Raw genomic sequence first — 18358 nt, forward strand, 5'->3', positions numbered from 1 at the left:
TGGCCTTTTCCCTTTCTTTATCTTTATCTTTTTCCTTTTTTTTTTTTTTGTGGGTTTGGATTGGTTTGGATATACAAACAGATTAGTTCTACTTCTGTATTTACGAGTGGTGGGAAATCTCTACAAGCCTTTGAAGACTTGGTCGTAATATACTCTTTTGAAGTACTTTTCTTGGTTTGACACGATAAAGTCAAGAGTCTCACCTCTCATTGTCAGTCTAGAGAGTCAGAAAGCCAGCATATTGAAAGCTTCCTAGAGTACTGCGCAAGGGAAAGCCTTGGTGGCCTTGAAGATGTTGGAGGTCTTTGGTTGCACACACATCTGGTAGTTTCCTGCTGTCGAAACTGAAAAAAAATGTACATACAATGGAGATATTTGGTAGGATGAAGTAAACAGAGCTGTTCCAATTAGCAGCAAATATCGATCAACTGCACAACAAACCACCTCTCACACCTTCCACCTTCCACTTTCCGCAGTAATGTCACTACAATGGTCACCAGAGGCATTTGCAGAGATATATAACGCCTTGAAGTTCCAGCCGGACTTGGTGGATTTGGCCACAATCGAGCTTCTGCTGATATCAGATGACCTAGAACACGTCCTCACTACTCCTACACCGCTGCAAGAAGCACGAGGCCAGCTAAAGAACGCCATCAAGCTTTCAAACGGGGACGAGGTTCAGCTCAATGACGCCTTTGTTGAAATTAGCGTCGTTTTGGCAACCGAGCTAGATTTGGACGAAGTCTGCACGGCTGAGTTGTTATATGCTGCCCAAGACGTCAGCTTCAAGAAGGGAACCTCCTTGAGCGACTCTGCAAAACTAAGCTACTTTTTGAGAGACGAGTACATTTTGAACATTTTGGGCTTTCTCATTTCCCAGGGACTGCGATCGATTAACGTGGCAACCGTGTTTGCGAATGTCATTGCTAGTTTCAAAAAAATCTACAAATTGACCGATAACTTGAATGATTTAATCGACAAACAGAAGGTTTCAGGAGACATCAACAACTTGGGTTTTATTAACGGCATCAATTTTGCACGAGTGCAACTTTTCAAGTGCCATGAGCTCTTGGGCCTGATTTTATTCAGCTTCACTCAAAACTACTTTGACACAATCGGCACCTTGAGCAATTACAAGCTTGTTATCGACCTCGTGAAAAGCTTGAGCAACAAAGATCTCTTGGTGGTTCATTTTTTGCCTTTTGTCTTGAACTTTCATGAAATGGCAATGGCAATGGCAGGCGAGACGAACCTTGTCAATGACTTGTACAAGTATATCACGGGCAACATACCGATGGAAAAGAGCCAAGTGTTTGACTTGTCGAGCTCAAAGGTGCACGGATTTGAAATTCTCACTGGATTCACTTTCCTAACGGGATTCATCCGGTGGTGCAAGAAACAGGACTCTCCAAAATACGACTTCCAGGAGAGCATTTTAAAATACATGGAGCAGTTGATTGGCTTTGGAGTAATGGAGCTTCTTCTCTGCTACTGCGCCGAAACGACCAACCAAGAAACTCGACGAGTTTTCGAGTTGCCCGAGACTTATGATTTCAGATCACTATTGCAAAAGAATATCCCGCAGTTGGAGCCGACAAAATTTGTATACCCAGGCACACCGGAACTCATCAACGTTGCGAGACAAAGACCGGGGCTTGAAAATGTCAAAAAGTTAACGGACGTGTCCTCTTTTTTAAAATTGAATCCCGAGTTGAATGAAGCCCTCTTGGCTCCCTTTTTTCAAAAGTTTTTCGGCAATTTCGTTTCCAACGCAGCGTTGATACTCACGTCATTAAGAGACAGCGAGGAGGATTTTTTGTTATCTTTTCAAGACAACGAGGAAGATGCAGAGTCCAGTGAAGATGAGGACGAGTTTGGCGAAAAGAAAAAATCGGGAAACTCTGCTGTTCTGGAGTTTGACCAGGTAGCCCAGCGCTCCGACTTGGGGAGATTCTACATTGCATTTGCCTATACTTTCAACAATCGGCCCCAATTATGTTCATTATTCTGGGATGGTGATAATAACGATGGTCAAGGTAATGGTGATAATGATGATCAAGGTGATGGTGATGGAGATGATACTGATAACTCGACAAACGATGTGGCTGGGTTTTTCTCTTGGGGATTGTGCAACAATTCGTCGCCCTTGATAGTTGCCACATTTAGTGTTTTAATAGGATCATTGGCATCTGCAGGTTCATCCATGGCAATCAAGATTTGGGATGTTTTGATAAACAACAACTCCAGCATGAAAAAAAATGAGTTTTCAAGAATCTCCATCGACTCGATCCACGATTCACTTGAATACTATGTGCAATCACTCAAAAGGAACTTTGAGGAGGATTTGGCTGAACAGTTGCTTGTCCTTCAAAAGAAGCACGAATTGATTTTCTCTTCCAGTACCTCGCACTTGGAAGTCGAGGGCCGTGGTGACGGCAAGATCATCATCGAGCTAGCAGAGGACTCGGTTGTGTCGATTGCAGGATTTATGCACTTGTTGTCCTCCATATTCAAGCATCTTACCGATGGATCGGATAGGGAGAAACATCTCCGGGCATTTGCCTACCAGAAATTTATCCCAATAGTGACCCAATTTTTGGAATTTGACAACTTGATCAATGGCGGGAAAATGCTCCAGGTCAACGTGAATGCCAACTCCACCACAAGCAACCCGCGCTATGTGGACTTGCCCGAGATACACGCGAGCGACGACTCTCGTGCTGTCCTCCTAAATTTGGTCTTTCGATTGCTCGGAAACTTTGTCGAGCAAAACAACAATCTGTTCATGAGGTACGAGATTTGGCGTCTTGTTGATCGCTGGATGTACCACGGAATGCACATGGTTACGCAAAACCAGAGCCAAAACGAGTTGTTGGGAAAAGTCACTGAACCGAAAAAGTACACCAGAAAGAGATCACCGAGAATGATTGAGGTTTTCGCTAACAACTTGACGCATTACAGCCAGGTTGTAAATTTTGTTGACTTGGTGCGGAAGCTATCGATTCCGTTTGGAGACGGCAGTGCATTTGCAAAATACACCCTCGCGTACCCTTGCGATTTGGGGTATGGTTACAGACCAAACAATCAAATCGGGATATGGCCGTACTTTGAGTTTCTTATGTTGGAGGTTTTTGCGCAGTCGCACGAATTAGCAAATGAGGATGACAGGCGTAGTTTGCAGCACCTCGTTCTTTCCTTCTGCAACGAGTCCCTAAAGGAGATAGATTGGACGTTTTTGAGTGAGACTGCGCCAAAAATAATCAGAAACTTTGTGTCTTTTGACTCGGTGTTTGACTCGTTGATACCTGGGGTTTCAATAAATTTTGACGCTTATGTTAAACTACATCATTCCGTCGCTATAATCAGCTACTTTTTTGACAGCAGAGCCAACACGGCGTTGTTTAAAATTGTCAATTTGGGGGTCGAATCGGTCAACTCGTCGCCCGATGTCGCGGTACTAGTTTCTCAAGCGTTGGCTTTCCTTGCATCTGTACAATGCGTTCAAACTACGTACATGTCATCCTTGTTGCCAGTGTTGAAAGGTAAAAAAAATCTGGTGATCCAGCACCAACCTACTTCTAGAGAAATATCGACGACTGGCGTCAGTGCCTCCACGAGCTTAGTGCCGAGCTTGGTGTCGAGCCAGCCTCAATCGATTTTTGACAACATTTACCTCGCAAAAGGATTTTTGGGACCTCAGGGTCTGAACTCATTCTTTGACATTTTCCTATTCCACATATCCTCGGTGGTCCACATTGCGTTGTACGTGAGCTGCGAAGATTCCATCTCAACCAACGCTTTGAAATTATTGCAAGGTGTGGCCCATTCTGCTCAGTTTAAAAACCCCAACAACAAAATATCGGGGGCCGGTTCTATCGATCGGTTGCTTGCCGCGTTTGAGAATATTGACGAGTCTGAAAAAATTAGGTTTGCCTTTATTGATAAATTCGAAGAGGTGGCTGACTTGCAGATGAAGTATGAAATACTCAGTTTCCTTTCGCTGACGCTTGACGAGTCCAAAAATAAAATCACAGTGGTGCACTTTTTGTTGGGGTACGAAATCAGGGGCGGAAGGTTATTCTGGAACTCGGAAAGAGAACAGAAACATAATACCTTGTTGCAAGTGCTCACAAACACGTTGAAAGTCAGTTTGAGTTTGATATCGGAGCTTGATTTCAGCAACGGCAACAGACACTCGATCGACGTTGGGCCGGCAAAACTATCCTCGATGATCTTGGAAACCCTCATCAAACTATGCACCGACCCCGTATCTGCAAACTTGACAATGTCGTTGATCAGAGACCACAACAACGATTTGGTTCAGGGGCTCATAACGTTCCAACCCAAATTGGATTTGCAAACCATTTGGTGCGGCTACGAGTTTGATGGCAACTTAGGATCCGAAAAAAACCTGTTTATCAACTCTGTTGCTAGCGTCGATGCATTTATTTCTTTTATCCGCCAGCGAGAGTTTGCATTAAAGCTCTTGTCGATGGAATTCTACAATATCAATTCGATTGCCAAGAAGAAGCAATACGCCTCGTTGCTCATTGAAAAGAACCAATTTCCTAGCACATTGGCCAAGATCTTGGATTTCTTGGATGTGTTGAATTATATTTTTTCAAATTTCGACATTGAAAAGTATGACTACTTGAACAAAACTTTTGATATGAGCTTGGTGTTGAAAGAAGTTGAAGGGCCAGATTATTCCTCGTTGAACTATTCAATCTTGAACAAGACTTTTAGAATCTTGTGCCAGTCTTCGAATCTCATTACACCAGAGGCAAAACAATCCTATTCTGAGGAGATAATGGTGGAGGCCACTAATATGCACGAATTTGTCACCAAGTATCTAGTCATGACCAACTCGAGAGAGGTTCAATTGTACTGCTTGCAATCGTGGTGTCAACTAATGAAGATTTTGATAACCGACCACGAGGCTCTCTCGAGCGAGTTTATTATCGAAACGTTCAACTCGGTTGTACCCAAAGTTTCTGCATATCTAGATGCAGATGTCATCTTTTCCGAGGAGCTAATCTCACTATGTGCTTCGCTCTTTGACATTTACTGCAAAAAGTACTTAAGCTCCAAAGATCTCGAGGAGAAGGCCTCGTTGATGGCGAAATTGATGCCCTTGTACCAGTGCTGCGTGAGCGGTATCATTGGCTCAAACTCGACGCCAAGCTTGAGGGCCGAGCTCTATTCCGTTTTCAACAGGTTCTTGTTACAGGCGTTTGCTAATCCGTTGGTGGCAGCACAGCTCGTCAAGCCGGTGAAGCATGTGTATCAAAGGCTCTTGCCCGTCATCTGCAACGATTTGTCGTACTCCGAAGGGTTAGCAAGGATAAACGCAACGTTTGCGTTGCATTCGTTGTTGCAGTTGGGGAACATCACCAACACCGACATCATCAGCGTGGGCCAGACGAGTTTCTTGTCGCAAATATTGCGCTCTCTTCGACGAACAGATGATATTATCGTTTTGGCTTCGAAAAACGACTCGGACTTTAGCCTCAACGATTTGTTTGTTGAGTTGACTGCGTTCAAAGCCAACATTTACTTGTTGATCAGGATAGCGCAAACCAAATTGGGGGCTTTGCAGTTGCTTCAAATCGACTTGCTCGCAACAGTGAGGGAACTCGATCTACTCAAGATTGATCCCGATTTGGGGTTGAATCTATACGTCAATGAGCTGCTGAACTTGAGAAACGAAACAGTCAAGATATTGTTGGACACGCCTTTATCGCTTGCAGATTTGGTAGCCCCAGAAAAGTCCAAGAGAGAGGAGAACTGCATCTCGTACTTTGAGTTGGTGATACCGATTTTTGAATTGATAGCGACTGTCTTGTTGGCAATGGGTCCAAGTTATAAGCCCGGGTTAATACAAGCACGGTCGTTGATGCAGGGCGTTGTTAAGCAGTTGGTTATTGGTGTTTTGAAAAGAGATTACTTGCTCGACACGAACCAAGTCAATCACGAGCTATACAAGAAGGACGACTACGAGATCAGTTTGTTGAAGAAATTGGTTCACTTGTTTACCGTGATTAATTCGTTAACCGAAGGGTGAGCTTTTCAAAGAAAAAATATAGGAATTCTGGTGTTATAGAGATATAAAAAGTGGCGCTTAAAAACGGCACCCTTTCCCTTACCTTTCACTTGGCTTTTTCCCACGAAAAGCTAATTCCCGACAACGTCAGTACAACTCTCAAGAATATACCACTCCCTGTAGATTTTTACCCATTATTCTTTCCCGGCCTGTTGCAGTTGCTTGTAGGTATCCTCAAGGAAAAGTGGAAAGTGAGCAGTACACGACTTTCCCGTTTTTTTCTGACAAAAGAGATGGGAGACGAACATGGCAAAACACACACACCATTGGGACGTGTAGCCAGAACATCCAGCGTCCTCAAACCCGTTCAACCAAACCTCCGTGATTCATAAATAATGTCCGATTTATCGGAAATCGATAGAATAGACCCAGGCAAGTTTCTTAGTGGAATAATTGGGTCACCAGTCAAAGTGACATTGCGCAACGGTGTAGAGTACCAAGGAGATTTACAAACAATAGACGGATACATGAATGTGGTGTTGGAAAACGGCAGAGAAGTTGTCAATGGCGACGTTACAAGGAATTATGGAGATGTGTTTCTCAGGGGCAACAACGGTATGTCTATATGCCAATGTTCAAGCCCACATAGCTGTCGTCGTTATCGCCTACAGCTCTCTACTATAAGGCATCAGCAAAAAAAAAAAAAAAAAAAAACTGGAATAGCTTTACTAACATTGAGCAAAACTAGTTCTTTACATAAGTCAGGATTAACTCCTCTAGGTATCTTTATGGCTAGCTCGTGATAGAAGATGAACTTTATTAATGACTTTTTTTGATGAATCTTTATTGTTGATGAACCTGCTTGAGGCTGTAGAGTCGGTTTTGTTGAGGCGAATTGCAGCGAATCAATTTGCAGTCGTGTGCAGCTCAAAACGTCCTTGTTTGTATTGTAATTGAGTGAGCGAAAATTTGTGACTTTACAAGCCGGGTTGGAATATCTGCCTCTCTACATACCTAGTCTTTCAGAAAACAGCAAGGTACAAGCAGGAAAAAAAGATGTCGTTTGTTATCAGAAGACAATTGTCTACTTTGATCCCTCCAAAGATCGCTTCAGCCAAGGTATGTTTTTTTTTTTTGAGAAGAGGTGGTTTTTGAGGAGAATGGGACGAGTCTGGGCTGAACTGAACAATTTCGAGATGTGACGGGGGGGGGGGGGGGGGGGGGCAGGGGCTTGGTAATTAAGTTTCAAGTGCTCTCGTTGGTTCTACATTTCATCTATATTGTTTCACGGACCAAGTCCCAAGGGGGGTATTTGAGGCGTTTGAGAAATTTCTTCAAAAACGATAAGGGGGGTCTTGCCAGCACTCAGCACAAAGCAGCATGTTTTCAGAGCCACTAGTTGAATAGGCAAGCTCGATCTGCTCTCGTTAGTTCTACGTTTCATCTATATGGTTTCTTGGACCAAGTCCCAAGGGGGGTATTTGAGGCGTTTCAGAGATTTTTTCAAAAACGATAACGGGGGTCTTGCGAGCACTCAGCACAAAGCAGCATGTTTTTCAGAGCCTCTAGTTGAATAGGTCATAAAGTGAAACCAAGGCAATTGCATTTTCCATTGTGCCAGATCAGATCGCCCATGCTTCCCCAAACCCGAACCAAACTTGTCTCCATGGTCTCGTTTCCCTCCCTTTTTTTTTTTCCAGTTTCGTCATATACTAACAGCTGTGTTTTCTTTTTTTCCTTTTAGAACCTTGGATCAGCCCCAAATGCCAAAAGAATGACCGAAGTTGTTTCGTTCTACAAGAAGTTGCCACAAGGCCCAGCCCCAGCCGCTAAGAAATCAAGCAACCCCTTGGCCAGATACAGAGCCGCTTACTTTGACGGCGACAATGCGTCCGGCAAGCCATTGCTTCACTTGGCTCTCGTTGTGCTTATATTCGGTTACTCCTTGGAGTACCAACACTTGAAGGCTCATCACTAGAGGAACCCAGTGTAAACCGGTGTGGGGGAAGGCATATTTTCACTACCAAGTAGAAATACACACATATATATAATATATATACATATGTAAGTATGTGTAAATTCTTTAAAACAATAGAGATGAGGTTTTTTTGATTCTGAGTCGAGAGAATGAGAGCCTTTGCAGCTTTGTCGTGGAACTGACCATGGGGGCAGTGTCAACCCAACTCTGGTGAAAAATGTGAGTTTTTTTTCTTTTTTGAACAACTTTTGGTGGAAAAGTGTGGAAAAACCGGCTCTGGGCCAGAGAGGATTGCTTCGAAACAAGTGCCGTGTCTTGAAATTGGAAAGAAAGAGGGATTGAAAACATCCTGGGGGAAATGCCGAGCTCGAGAGAACCGGTGATAGCAGTGGCATATTTTTGGTAGTAGTAGCAGTGACGGTTGTTCTCTCCTAATAAACAACAATAACAGTATACAAAAAGATTTAACAACCTCAGAGCCACTCTCTCTCCTTTTACAACCCTCTTTGCCCTTCTTCTCCTTTCCAAAGAAAGCCTGCAACTTCCACATCCAACTGTTTAGATCAATTTCAGCTGCCATCCATCAAAGGGGTTTTGCACGGCTGCTCACCATTTTGGATTGATTCTTGAATTAAATTGGACAAGAACCAACAGGCTCTTTTTTTTTGTCTTCTTGCTTGAAGTGGAGGAGAAAGAATTACAACAACACCCCAAGACACGAGCGAAAAGGTTGGTCCGGGATTTTTTTTTTTTGATACTACTGGTTTTTTTAGCAACCTCACTCTTTCCCACCTGGAGGAGTTTTCTTTTGATCTTTTGATTTCTTGGGAAAAAAGGAGTCACACAGAGGTAAAGCCAAAAAGGAATCAAACCCAGGAGGAGATTTTCCCCGGGAAGCAAGTTTTCATCTTTTATCAAGACATTGGAGGTTTTTGATATCGATTTTGATTTTGATTTTGTTTTCTTCTTTTTTTTTTTTTTTTTTTTGGATTTTACCCACTCAATTGGTTCACTTCCTTTTGCATAACGCTTTTTGGTTTTCCTCCCCAGCCTTGATCATTCTTCGTTTGACGTCATTTTTATCGTAAATACAAGTGGAAGATGGAAGATCAGCAGCCAAACTATGAAGCCACCAAATATCCAGTAAACATCCCGCAATCAAACCAAGTACCAGTTGGACCAGCGAATCAGGCATTCAATGGACAACCTGCCACGCCAAGGATGTTGCGGAGCGTGAGTGGGACTTTGAGATCAAAGTCGGATCTATTTGCTACAACTTCAAATGAAATGAGAAAGGACGCCAGCAACAACGAGTCACCCCATTATACTGCTTTAGATATTGAATCCCACAAGCGGAAATCGAGTTCGCGTCTGGACTCGGTGAACCGGTCGAATTCAGTGAGCATGACTCCCAATAAGCACGAGGATAAAACTAGACGAGTTGACGCAACAAATGCTTCTCATCGGCCAGAACAGTTACTACCACCGATTGCCATCCCGTCTCCTGCTTCGACGCCAGTTGGAGTGGCAAATTCCCAGACGCAACAATTGTTCCCGGCGCAGTATCATAAAAACGACCCTTCTGCAGAGGCGAGTAGAGTTTCTCAATTGCATAGTTCACTGCAACAGCTGCATCATCAAGCTACTCAATCACATAACCAAGTACCCAACCATTCATCTCATCAAAACACGCATCAGCGCCAGCAAATGCAAGCACATCAGGCGCAGCAGGCGCAGCAGGCGCAGCAAGCACAGCAAGCACAGCAGTTTCGTCAGTCACACCAGAGTCATACAAGACAGCAAAGTTTTGGCCATCCTCAAGCGCCGTCGCCGTCGCATAATCCCCATCCATCTCAATACTCTCATCATCATCATCATCATCATCATCCTCAACAACAACAACAACAACAGCAACAGCAGCAACAACAACCACCTCAAAACCACGTCCAACATTCGCAAACTCATCAGGCTCAACAATCACACTCGAATCAACAACAACAACAACCGCCACAACAACCGCAGCAGCAGCAACAACAACAACAATTTCACAGAAAATCCATCGGAGATTGGGATTTTGTCAAAACCATTGGTGCTGGGTCGATGGGTAAAGTTAAACTAGCTCAGCACAACACTACACGAGAAATCTGTGCGGTGAAAATTATTCCGCGAGCCGCAAAGCTCTATCAACGAGCTCATGCTAATGACCCGCCCCCGCAAACATCTCAGGAGGCAGCCCAGAGGCACAAGGAGTTTGAAAAGGAACTAGCAAGAGATAAGCGTACCATCCGGGAAGGGGCACTAGGACGGTTGTTGTTCCATCCGTTCATTTGCAGATTGTACGAGATGGTCCCCATGACAAACCACTATTATATGCTATTCGAGTATATCGAGGGAGGCCAAATGTTGGACTACATTGTCGCTCACGGATCACTTAAGGAGAGACACGCTCGTAAATTTGCAAGAGGTATCGCCTCGGCTTTGGACTATTGTCATCGAAATAACGTCGTGCACCGGGATTTGAAAATTGAAAACATTATGATCAACGAAAAAGGGGACGTGAAAATTATAGATTTCGGGTTGTCTAATCTTTATGCGCCAAAGCACCTTTTGAAGACCTACTGTGGCTCTTTATACTTTGCTGCTCCCGAATTGTTGAGCGCCAAGCCCTATATTGGACCCGAGGTTGACATTTGGTCCTTTGGAGTTGTGCTATATGTTTTGGTTTGTGGCAAAGTCCCATTTGACGACCAGTCTGTGTCCGTTTTGCACGAGAAGATTAAAAAGGGAAATGTCGAGTATCCCAGTTTCCTCTCGCGGGAGTGCATTTCCCTCCTCTCGAGAATGTTGGTGGTTGATCCAACAAAGAGGGCATCCTTGTACGAGATATGCTCCCATCCATGGCTAAACAAAGGCTATGATCATAAAATATCAAACTACCTACCACGCAGAGAACCATTGCGTTTGCCTTTAGACCCAGACGTCATCAAACAGATTGCCGCGTTTGACTTGGGTTCAGTCCAAACTGTCACTGAAGAGCTAACGAGCATTCTTTTGAGTGTGGAGTACCAGATGAGCTGCGAGAATTGGTACAACATGATGAGACAGGGTAAGGAGTACGCGTCTGCGTCAAATTCAAACATCTTGCCAGATCCAACGGGAGGGTTCCACCCTTTGGTCTCGATTTACTACTTGGTGCTTGAGATGAGAAAGAGAAAGAAGATGAAGGAGGATGCCATTAGAGCTCAAATTGCTCAGCAGGAGCACCAGCGGATGTTGCTTGAACAGCAGCAGCAGAAGCAGCTCCAGTTGCAGGAGAAGGCATATACATCATATCCAACCCCTCAAGAAGATGCTAGCTACAACACCCCCAAGACGACCAAGTCGCCAGTGTTGGTGAACAACAATCGAAGTCCAGAAGTCGCCACCCAGGTGGCTATATTGGGCGAGTACAACCTTTCAAAACCTCAGACTCCAAATGTACCACAACCAAGAATTGTGGAAACTGCTGCAGCGACGGTGACGGCGGCGGCGGCGGCGGCGTCTTCCTCTTCTTCTTCTCCTTCCAAGACTTTAGATCCAAAGAGAGATTACAAGAAACTGATTTCCATAATCACGACTCCGCCTGTGATTGCAGTGCCCGAACAAGCGCACACGTCGCCGGCGCCTTCTGGATTCAGTGTGAACCGAACCGAATCCTCCGATAGACCAGATCTGCTATTACCAGAACAACAACCTACGAGTCCAAGAAGTACACCACCAACAGAAACGTTGGATCCCAAGAATATTGGTGTCGGTCCTGGTCCTGGTCCTGGTACTGGTGCAGGTGCAGGTGCAGGTGCAGGTGCAGGTGCAGGCGCTGGCACCGGTTTCAACAATTTGTTTCGAAAATTGTCCACCAAGAAAGGCAAGAGTCCCGGTTCACCTCGTCACTCACTGCGGCCTAGTTACGAGACAGCTAGAGAAAAGCCCCCATTTCCTCCTCAGAACACCAACAATTCAACGGGGGACCCAATGGTGCGCCGAGGTGTTAGTATGAAGGTCACTGCAAAGGAAAAAGAGACAAGCTTGAGGCTGTCGCCTTTGAAAACGGAGAGGCCAAGAGAGCGGAGGGTTCCCGGTCACGTTAGAGCACCATCGGCTAGCGCACAAGGCAAAGCTCATGGCTTTACTCCCGTTGAGCTCTTGCCACCATTACCTAATTATGATCCCAGCACCAACACTTTAATTCAGGATACGGATAAGCAAAACGAGTTGGCAGTGCCACCTCGCCAGATGCATCCTACAGCCCGGGCCAAATCAGTTGGAGGCCAGCTCAGAAGAGACACCTTCCGTGCTCGAAGCAACACGGCGAACCAACAGCCACCCCTTGAAGGGTTGGGAATTCAACAGGATGAGGATATCACTGATCAGCACGGAGAAAACGGCTTGGCGTTCTTTGATGATGTGAAATTGGACGACTACGAATGGCAAGATATCCCTCAACTTACTGATGAAGAGGTGATGAAAGAATACAGTACCGCCAAACCTGGCTCGATGCCTTCGATCGAACATTGCAAGACCTTATTCTTGAAAGGGTTCTTTAGCGTGCAAACCACGTCTGCCAAGCCTCTACCCGTTATTCGGTACAATATTATCAATGTTTTGAGCAAATTGGGTGTCAGATTCCAGGAAGTCAAGGGCGGATTCATTTGCGTGCACACGCCATCAGTCCAGCAAGAGTATGAAGCAGACGATATCTTGGACGAGTACACGCAGGACTATGAGGAAAATGAAGAAGAGAAAAAATTGTACGGCGACGCGTTCAAGTCCAAGTCTTCTACATTGAAGTCAAACTCATTTGAGAATGAAAAACAGATACCAGAGGGAGCGAAAACCCCAAGCCGCCAGCCTTCCTTGCATGGCCCAACTAGTCCCTTATCGCCAACTCCCGGCACTGGTGGAGGCAAGATGCAAAGATCGTCGAACTCAATAGGAGATGGCCACAGACGAAAGATTTCCATTGGCAACACGTTTCTCAATACATATAGAAAAAAGAATAATTCTCAAGTGATGATGCCTCCCAACACGCCAGCTACCGCCAAGACCGTGCGCGGATTATACGAGGATGAGCCAGGGGCTAGCGGCGCCGGCAATAATAACCACGATTTGGAATTTGAAGATGACGCCTTGGAATTTGGAAACTCTGCCGAGTCGTTAAGCGGCTATGGTGGTGGAAGCGACATGTTGATTTCTTCCAAGATTGAGCATAGGGCTCAAGGAGCTCACCATCAACGGCAAATGAGTGCATCGTCGGCTTCAAAACTGCAAAGCAAGTCGCCGTTGAAGTTTGAAATTCATATTGTCAAAGTGCCGCTTGTTGGGTTATATGGTGTGCAATTTAAGAAACTTTTAGGTAACACGTGGAATTACAAGACATTAGCTGGTCAAATTTTGAACGAAATGAATTTGTAAAAAAAGGAAAAGGAAAAAAGAACAAAAAAAAACTGAAAATAAATGAAAATTTCGAAAAGAGGTTATAGCATTTAATATTATTTGCACTTGTAATTTAAAGGGTAGGAAGTTTTCGTAGTAGAAGAGCGAGCGAGGGGGGAAAGGGAGAGGAGAGGGACAAGGAAGAGGGAGATATCGAGCGAGCGAGCAATATAGCTGGTGAAAATAATTGTACAATTTATAAATGCTAGCTTTAGCTTTTTGTTTTTGTTTTTTCTTTTACTCTGAATGATTATCTTCAGGTTTGATTTCTGCCACTTTCGTGTCGGCAAACTCGGTTAGTTTCACCTGATCTGGTTCAACCATGTTCACGATCGCCGGTTCTCCCGGAGCAGCAGGCAGCACCTTGAGATCATTTTCTTCACCTTGAAACTCCGTCACAATTTGGTCTTGATTCTGTTTGACAACTCCGTACCCCACAGCTTTCTCATTGTCATTGTCATCTTCTTCTTCCTCTTTGTCATCGTCTGAAGAAATGTCTATAGTTTCGCCATTACGTTCATATTTGATCTCCGATTCGCCATTAGTAGCAGCCGAGTCATATTCATCATCTTCGTTCTCATGTTCTACCGATTCAGGCATGGGAGTTGGAGTTGAGCTCTGTTGATTATACAAAATCTCGTTTCTCCTCCTTAACCTTTCATCGCGCGTCATATTCAGTGATGATCCACTTAGCACATCGAGATCACGCTGTTTCAACTTTTGTCTCCGTTCGAATCTTTGCTGAGCTGCAAGTTTCAATTCCTCTTGTTCCAATTCGCGTTGCTTGGCTTCTTCTTCAGTGCGTTGCCGCTCACGGGCTTCGATTCTTGATGAACGTTTGCGGACTGCTAAAAGACCCGCGAGCTGTGCTTCTTTTTTCTTGCTTAAGATGAATCTCCGCTTTTTAAGCTCAGAGTCGAACATGGCCGCTATGATTGCTGGTTTTGTAAGCTTGGAATAGAGTTGTTTCAATTGTGAATGCGTTTTGATGGTATCGAGATAACTGGCAAACTCAAAAATGTTTTTATACTGTAGTTGGAATGTAATCTTGTCACTAATGTCAAATGCACTTGGCTTGTAGTGATCTTGTGGGTTTGTTGGGGCAAGTTTCCGCTTTTTCGCTATTACCAAAGGGTTAAACGTAATTGTCCTTGAATAAAGTCTAGAGTCTTCAAAAAGTAAAAAATATTCTGTTCTTGTTGACTTCAGCGGGGCAATAGTGAAACTGGGATCGATTCTCGAGGCCTCAGGTTGCGGAGTCAATTTGCTTACCCATTCTCTGAATCTTCTCGACTTGGCCACATACGAAATGAGAATGTAAAGGATTTCGAATTTGTCCTTGATTAGCAAATAGTCGAATTTGGGCAAGTTTTCGTTTTCATTGTAGTCTATTTTCAAATCCACTGCAGTTGGTTCTAATCCTCCTCCTTCGTCGTCATTTTCAGCTCCGTCTTCAGCTCGTGCGATTCCACCTAGTGGAGTATCGATTCCGAACCATAATCGAAAGATGGCTTCGAAATTGTTGATCAGCGAGCTTTTGCTATTCTGGACTGCCGTCATCAAGGCCAACTTTAATCTATTGATAAACAAATGACCACCCGGTTTCACATGGTCTGTAGCATCGTCATATTGAGGAAAATAGTTTAACAATTCCAACTCGAAAATGTCAACATCGAATGGATCGCTCAGTAATTTCAAAAACCCTCGATAGTTGTAGAGCCAATTGACCACAAATATATAGGGATACGAGTTTCTTAGTTCCGATATCGTTTCAGCATAGTGTTGCTCCGGTTGTTGATTGTGAAGTAGAGGAGGTAGTGATGCGAGTTTAGCCAATGCTTGCTTCTGTTCTTTCGAGCCAAAGGGGAGATTTTCGACTGAAAATCGAGAGTCGACCACAGCTGCTGCCTCTGAGTTTTGTCTCGGGGTCATCTATGAAGGTTTCTTTTCGGGGCAGTCGTAGTAGTAGCAGCAAAAGTATTGTTGAAAACTTTACAACCATTCAATAAATTTCCAATTCAAATTCAAAAAACTCGAAGTTGTTTGAACGCGTGAAAAAAAAATCCGAGCCAACGGGGACAGAACACGAGGGAGGAGGGTTAGAGTACGACAAGAGTTCACATAAACATTCATTTCTTATAGAAGAACCAAAATCACTTAAAGTAAACCACCTAGTGACAGTATTAAAAGTAACAGTAGTAGTATTAACTGTAGTAACTGTAGTAACTGTAGTAATTGTAGTAATCGTAGTAGTAATAACAATAAACAGTAGAATAGAAACAATTTTTTGAGTTTTTAATAAATAACATGCTGGAGACTTGCGTCCCAGACTTCTTATCTCTTTTTTTTTGATTTAGAATGAATTGAAGAGACTGGAGATCCATCCCAGTATAAATATTTCTAGATTAAATGCAATGATAATTGGGGGTGCTTTTTTCACAAGTTGAGGAGATTTTTTAACCGATTGTTCAATCCAATGATCAATTCCATCTCGTTACTTATCCTCATTAAGGCACCATGTTTTGATAAATTTGGCAAACCTTCCTTATTAATTCTGGCTCTTTTAGACTTGCGTTCGGCTTCATTCAATTCGGGAAGTTTAGCAAAAGCTTCCAAATCAATGATTTGTTCTAGACATCTTTGGTAAGCCAATTTACACAACTGGCGTCTTTTCTGTTCGGAAAAGGAATGATTGAGTCTCTTTTGTTCTAGTGAAAGCAATGGCTTGTTGGATGATCTTCTTCTCTTTTTCATGGGTTCGTCTGCACCTGGCGTTAAAGTAGAAGAAGTTGAAGAAGTGGAAGAGTTTGAGCAAGTTGATTCTGTCTTGACCAAAGTAGTAGAGTTTTCTTCATCGCTTTCTTCATCTTCATCTTCCTCATCGCTTTGGCGTTTCTTGCTTTCGTCGCCCGACGTTGGAGGGGTAATGAGAGTTTTCGAGCCAGCAGATGCAGATGTAGATGCTGACGATGACGAAATTGCAGAATTGGCTGAAGTCATACTTGTTGTAGCTCTGGTATCCAGCTTGATGTTTGAGTTTTTAAAAGCGTTTGTGGTTTTGATATTGGTTGTTTTAATAGGTTTGGTATCCAATGACGACGAAGGTGCAAAAGCTTCCGTCAATTCGCGTTTTAAAGTCACATTGATGTGGTTATGGCTATAGTCACCGGCAGTTGGCGGAGACGGAAGTGATTGTGGATGCAATTTTTGCGTATTTATAGATGTTGCTAGCTGCTGCTGCTGTTGTGGAGGTATTTGGTGAGGATGATATTGACTTTCTAAACGAGGGATCATATTTTGAGGCGGTATTGCTTGTGCCGGTGGTGGAACCATGGGCAACTGTGACATTGGTAAGCGAAACTGGTGTTCGCGCTCAAGTTCACGTTCGCGTTCCCGTTGTTGTTGTTGTTCGATGAATTGTGGATGCTGTTGGTGGTCTTGAATCAACATGTGTCTAGGGGATAGTAATCCGCCATTGGGGCTGTTTTTGTTTCTCAAATGAGCAGGAACCTTCATGGTGTGCATTTCAAAGTTGAAGTCTAGATCTAATTCTCTAGATATATTGCTGTTCTTCTTGTTGTTGTTGTTGTTGTTGTTGTTGTTGTTTGGGTTGGAAGGCGAGTTTTGGTGGTTATAAAATTGCAATGGGTCGCCCGAAGAATTGGGGTTGGCCAAATTGTCTAAAAACCGTTCAAATGCGTTTGACTCTGTATGGGTGAAAAACTGGTCGTAGTCGTCAATGTCCTCGTCCATAACGTCCTGGTTCTGTTCAAGATTGAAATTGACCTTTTGTTCTTGCTGCTGGTTGGCAATACTGCCGCCATTGAGTATTTGCTGTCTTGAGTGGGCAAATTCGTCATGGTGTATGGGGTTATACTGGCGGCTGCTGGCGGGCTGTTGCTGGTGTTTCTGGTGATGATCTTGTTGCGGATGGGAACCAGCGTCAATCGAGGAGGGTAGATTGCTTGTATACTGCGAGTTGAGTAGCTGGACCTTGCCCAATTCTTCAAAAGAGCCAATGGCATTCTTTTCCTGTAAATTGTTATACATGGAAAAGGCCTGTTCAAAGTCCATATCAGCGGAAAAAATCATGTCCAAGAGATTATCAAATCCGTCATTGTTGGGAGAATCCGGCATCGTCATCTTTGCTGCTTGCTGCTGGTCGAGTGGCTGTTCTGTCTCGTGCTTCTAACTGCTGGTCCTGGTGTCTGGCGTCTGGGGGTTGGTTGGTGTGGTTACTTCTGGTGGAGGTGGTTGGTGTGGTGTATAAAAAAGAAAAAATTCTAAATGGCAAATACTACTATAATATATCAACTTGTCCACCACTGAACACTCTCTACAAAAACGCTCGCTACACACCACCACCAAATTTAAATCTAATTTACGTTAATTAACAGCAGAATGAAAAAAATAAAACAGGGCGAAAGAGAGAGACGGTCGGTGCTGCTGTTGCTGTTGTATATAATTTGCCAGGCAGTTAACCCCATCGAGCTGCTCACTAGTAGCAGTCCCGCTGAGCAGTGGTAGTTGTGGTGGTGGTGGTGGCAGTGGTGGTTGTTGGCGGCGGCAGTAGTGAAGTTAAGCTCCACGCTACCAAAGGAGTAAATGCAACATGTGGAGTTAAGACACCATATTGACTCCGAACCAGTTCTTAATCGGGTAATAAGTAGTGCACCCTGGCGCTGCTTTTTGTTTTATTTTTGGAACAGGTGTGCACGACTTCACACATAATACAGTTTTGGTGAAAGGCGGGGATAAAGACGGGAGAGGGGAGGGGGCACGTTTGGCGGTGGGGGAGACTCTCGACTGGGCGACATCCAAAGGGTTTAACGCCGTCGCCTCTCGAACCAGCTTGCTAGTAGTAG

At 44.1% G+C, this 18358-nt stretch overlaps 6 protein-coding genes across 6 annotated transcripts; 4 read left to right on the forward strand and 2 right to left on the reverse strand. All coding sequences in view use genetic code 12, as the record gives it.

The window, feature by feature from the left end:
- Window positions 1-478: 478 nt before the first annotated feature.
- On the forward strand, window positions 479-6064 carry LODBEIA_P10460 (uncharacterized protein; the record flags this gene model as incomplete). The annotated part of the gene is made up of 1 exon (XM_066970891.1): window positions 479-6064. One exon carries the CDS (start codon window positions 479-481, stop codon window positions 6062-6064), a length of 5586 nt encoding a protein of 1861 aa, XP_066827984.1.
- Window positions 6065-6438: 374 nt separating this feature from the next.
- LODBEIA_P10470 (uncharacterized protein) lies at window positions 6439-6814 on the forward strand (the record flags this gene model as incomplete). Its single annotated transcript, XM_066970892.1, has 2 exons — window positions 6439-6658; window positions 6792-6814. The coding sequence occupies 2 exons, from the start codon at window positions 6439-6441 to the stop codon at window positions 6812-6814; spliced, it is 243 nt and encodes an 80-aa protein (XP_066827985.1).
- Window positions 6815-7099: 285 nt separating this feature from the next.
- On the forward strand, window positions 7100-8021 carry LODBEIA_P10480 (uncharacterized protein; the record flags this gene model as incomplete). Its single annotated transcript, XM_066970893.1, has 2 exons — window positions 7100-7162; window positions 7788-8021. 2 exons carry the CDS (start codon window positions 7100-7102, stop codon window positions 8019-8021), a joined length of 297 nt encoding a protein of 98 aa, XP_066827986.1.
- Window positions 8022-9122: 1101 nt separating this feature from the next.
- Window positions 9123-13472, forward strand: LODBEIA_P10490 (uncharacterized protein; the record flags this gene model as incomplete). Its single annotated transcript, XM_066970894.1, has 1 exon — window positions 9123-13472. One exon carries the CDS (start codon window positions 9123-9125, stop codon window positions 13470-13472), a length of 4350 nt encoding a protein of 1449 aa, XP_066827987.1.
- Window positions 13473-13730: 258 nt separating this feature from the next.
- LODBEIA_P10500 (uncharacterized protein) lies at window positions 13731-15425 on the reverse strand (the record flags this gene model as incomplete). The annotated part of the gene is made up of 1 exon (XM_066970896.1): window positions 13731-15425. One exon carries the CDS (start codon window positions 15423-15425, stop codon window positions 13731-13733), a length of 1695 nt encoding a protein of 564 aa, XP_066827988.1.
- A 504-nt stretch (window positions 15426-15929) lies between these two features.
- LODBEIA_P10510 (uncharacterized protein) lies at window positions 15930-17636 on the reverse strand (the record flags this gene model as incomplete). The annotated part of the gene is made up of 1 exon (XM_066970897.1): window positions 15930-17636. The coding sequence occupies one exon, from the start codon at window positions 17634-17636 to the stop codon at window positions 15930-15932; it is 1707 nt and encodes a 568-aa protein (XP_066827989.1).
- Between the last annotated feature and the right edge of the window lie 722 nt (window positions 17637-18358).

The sequence above is a fragment of the Lodderomyces beijingensis genome (genome assembly GCF_963989305.1).
Source record: "Lodderomyces beijingensis strain CBS 14171 genome assembly, chromosome: 1".
NCBI lineage: Eukaryota > Fungi > Ascomycota > Pichiomycetes > Serinales > Debaryomycetaceae > Lodderomyces > Lodderomyces beijingensis.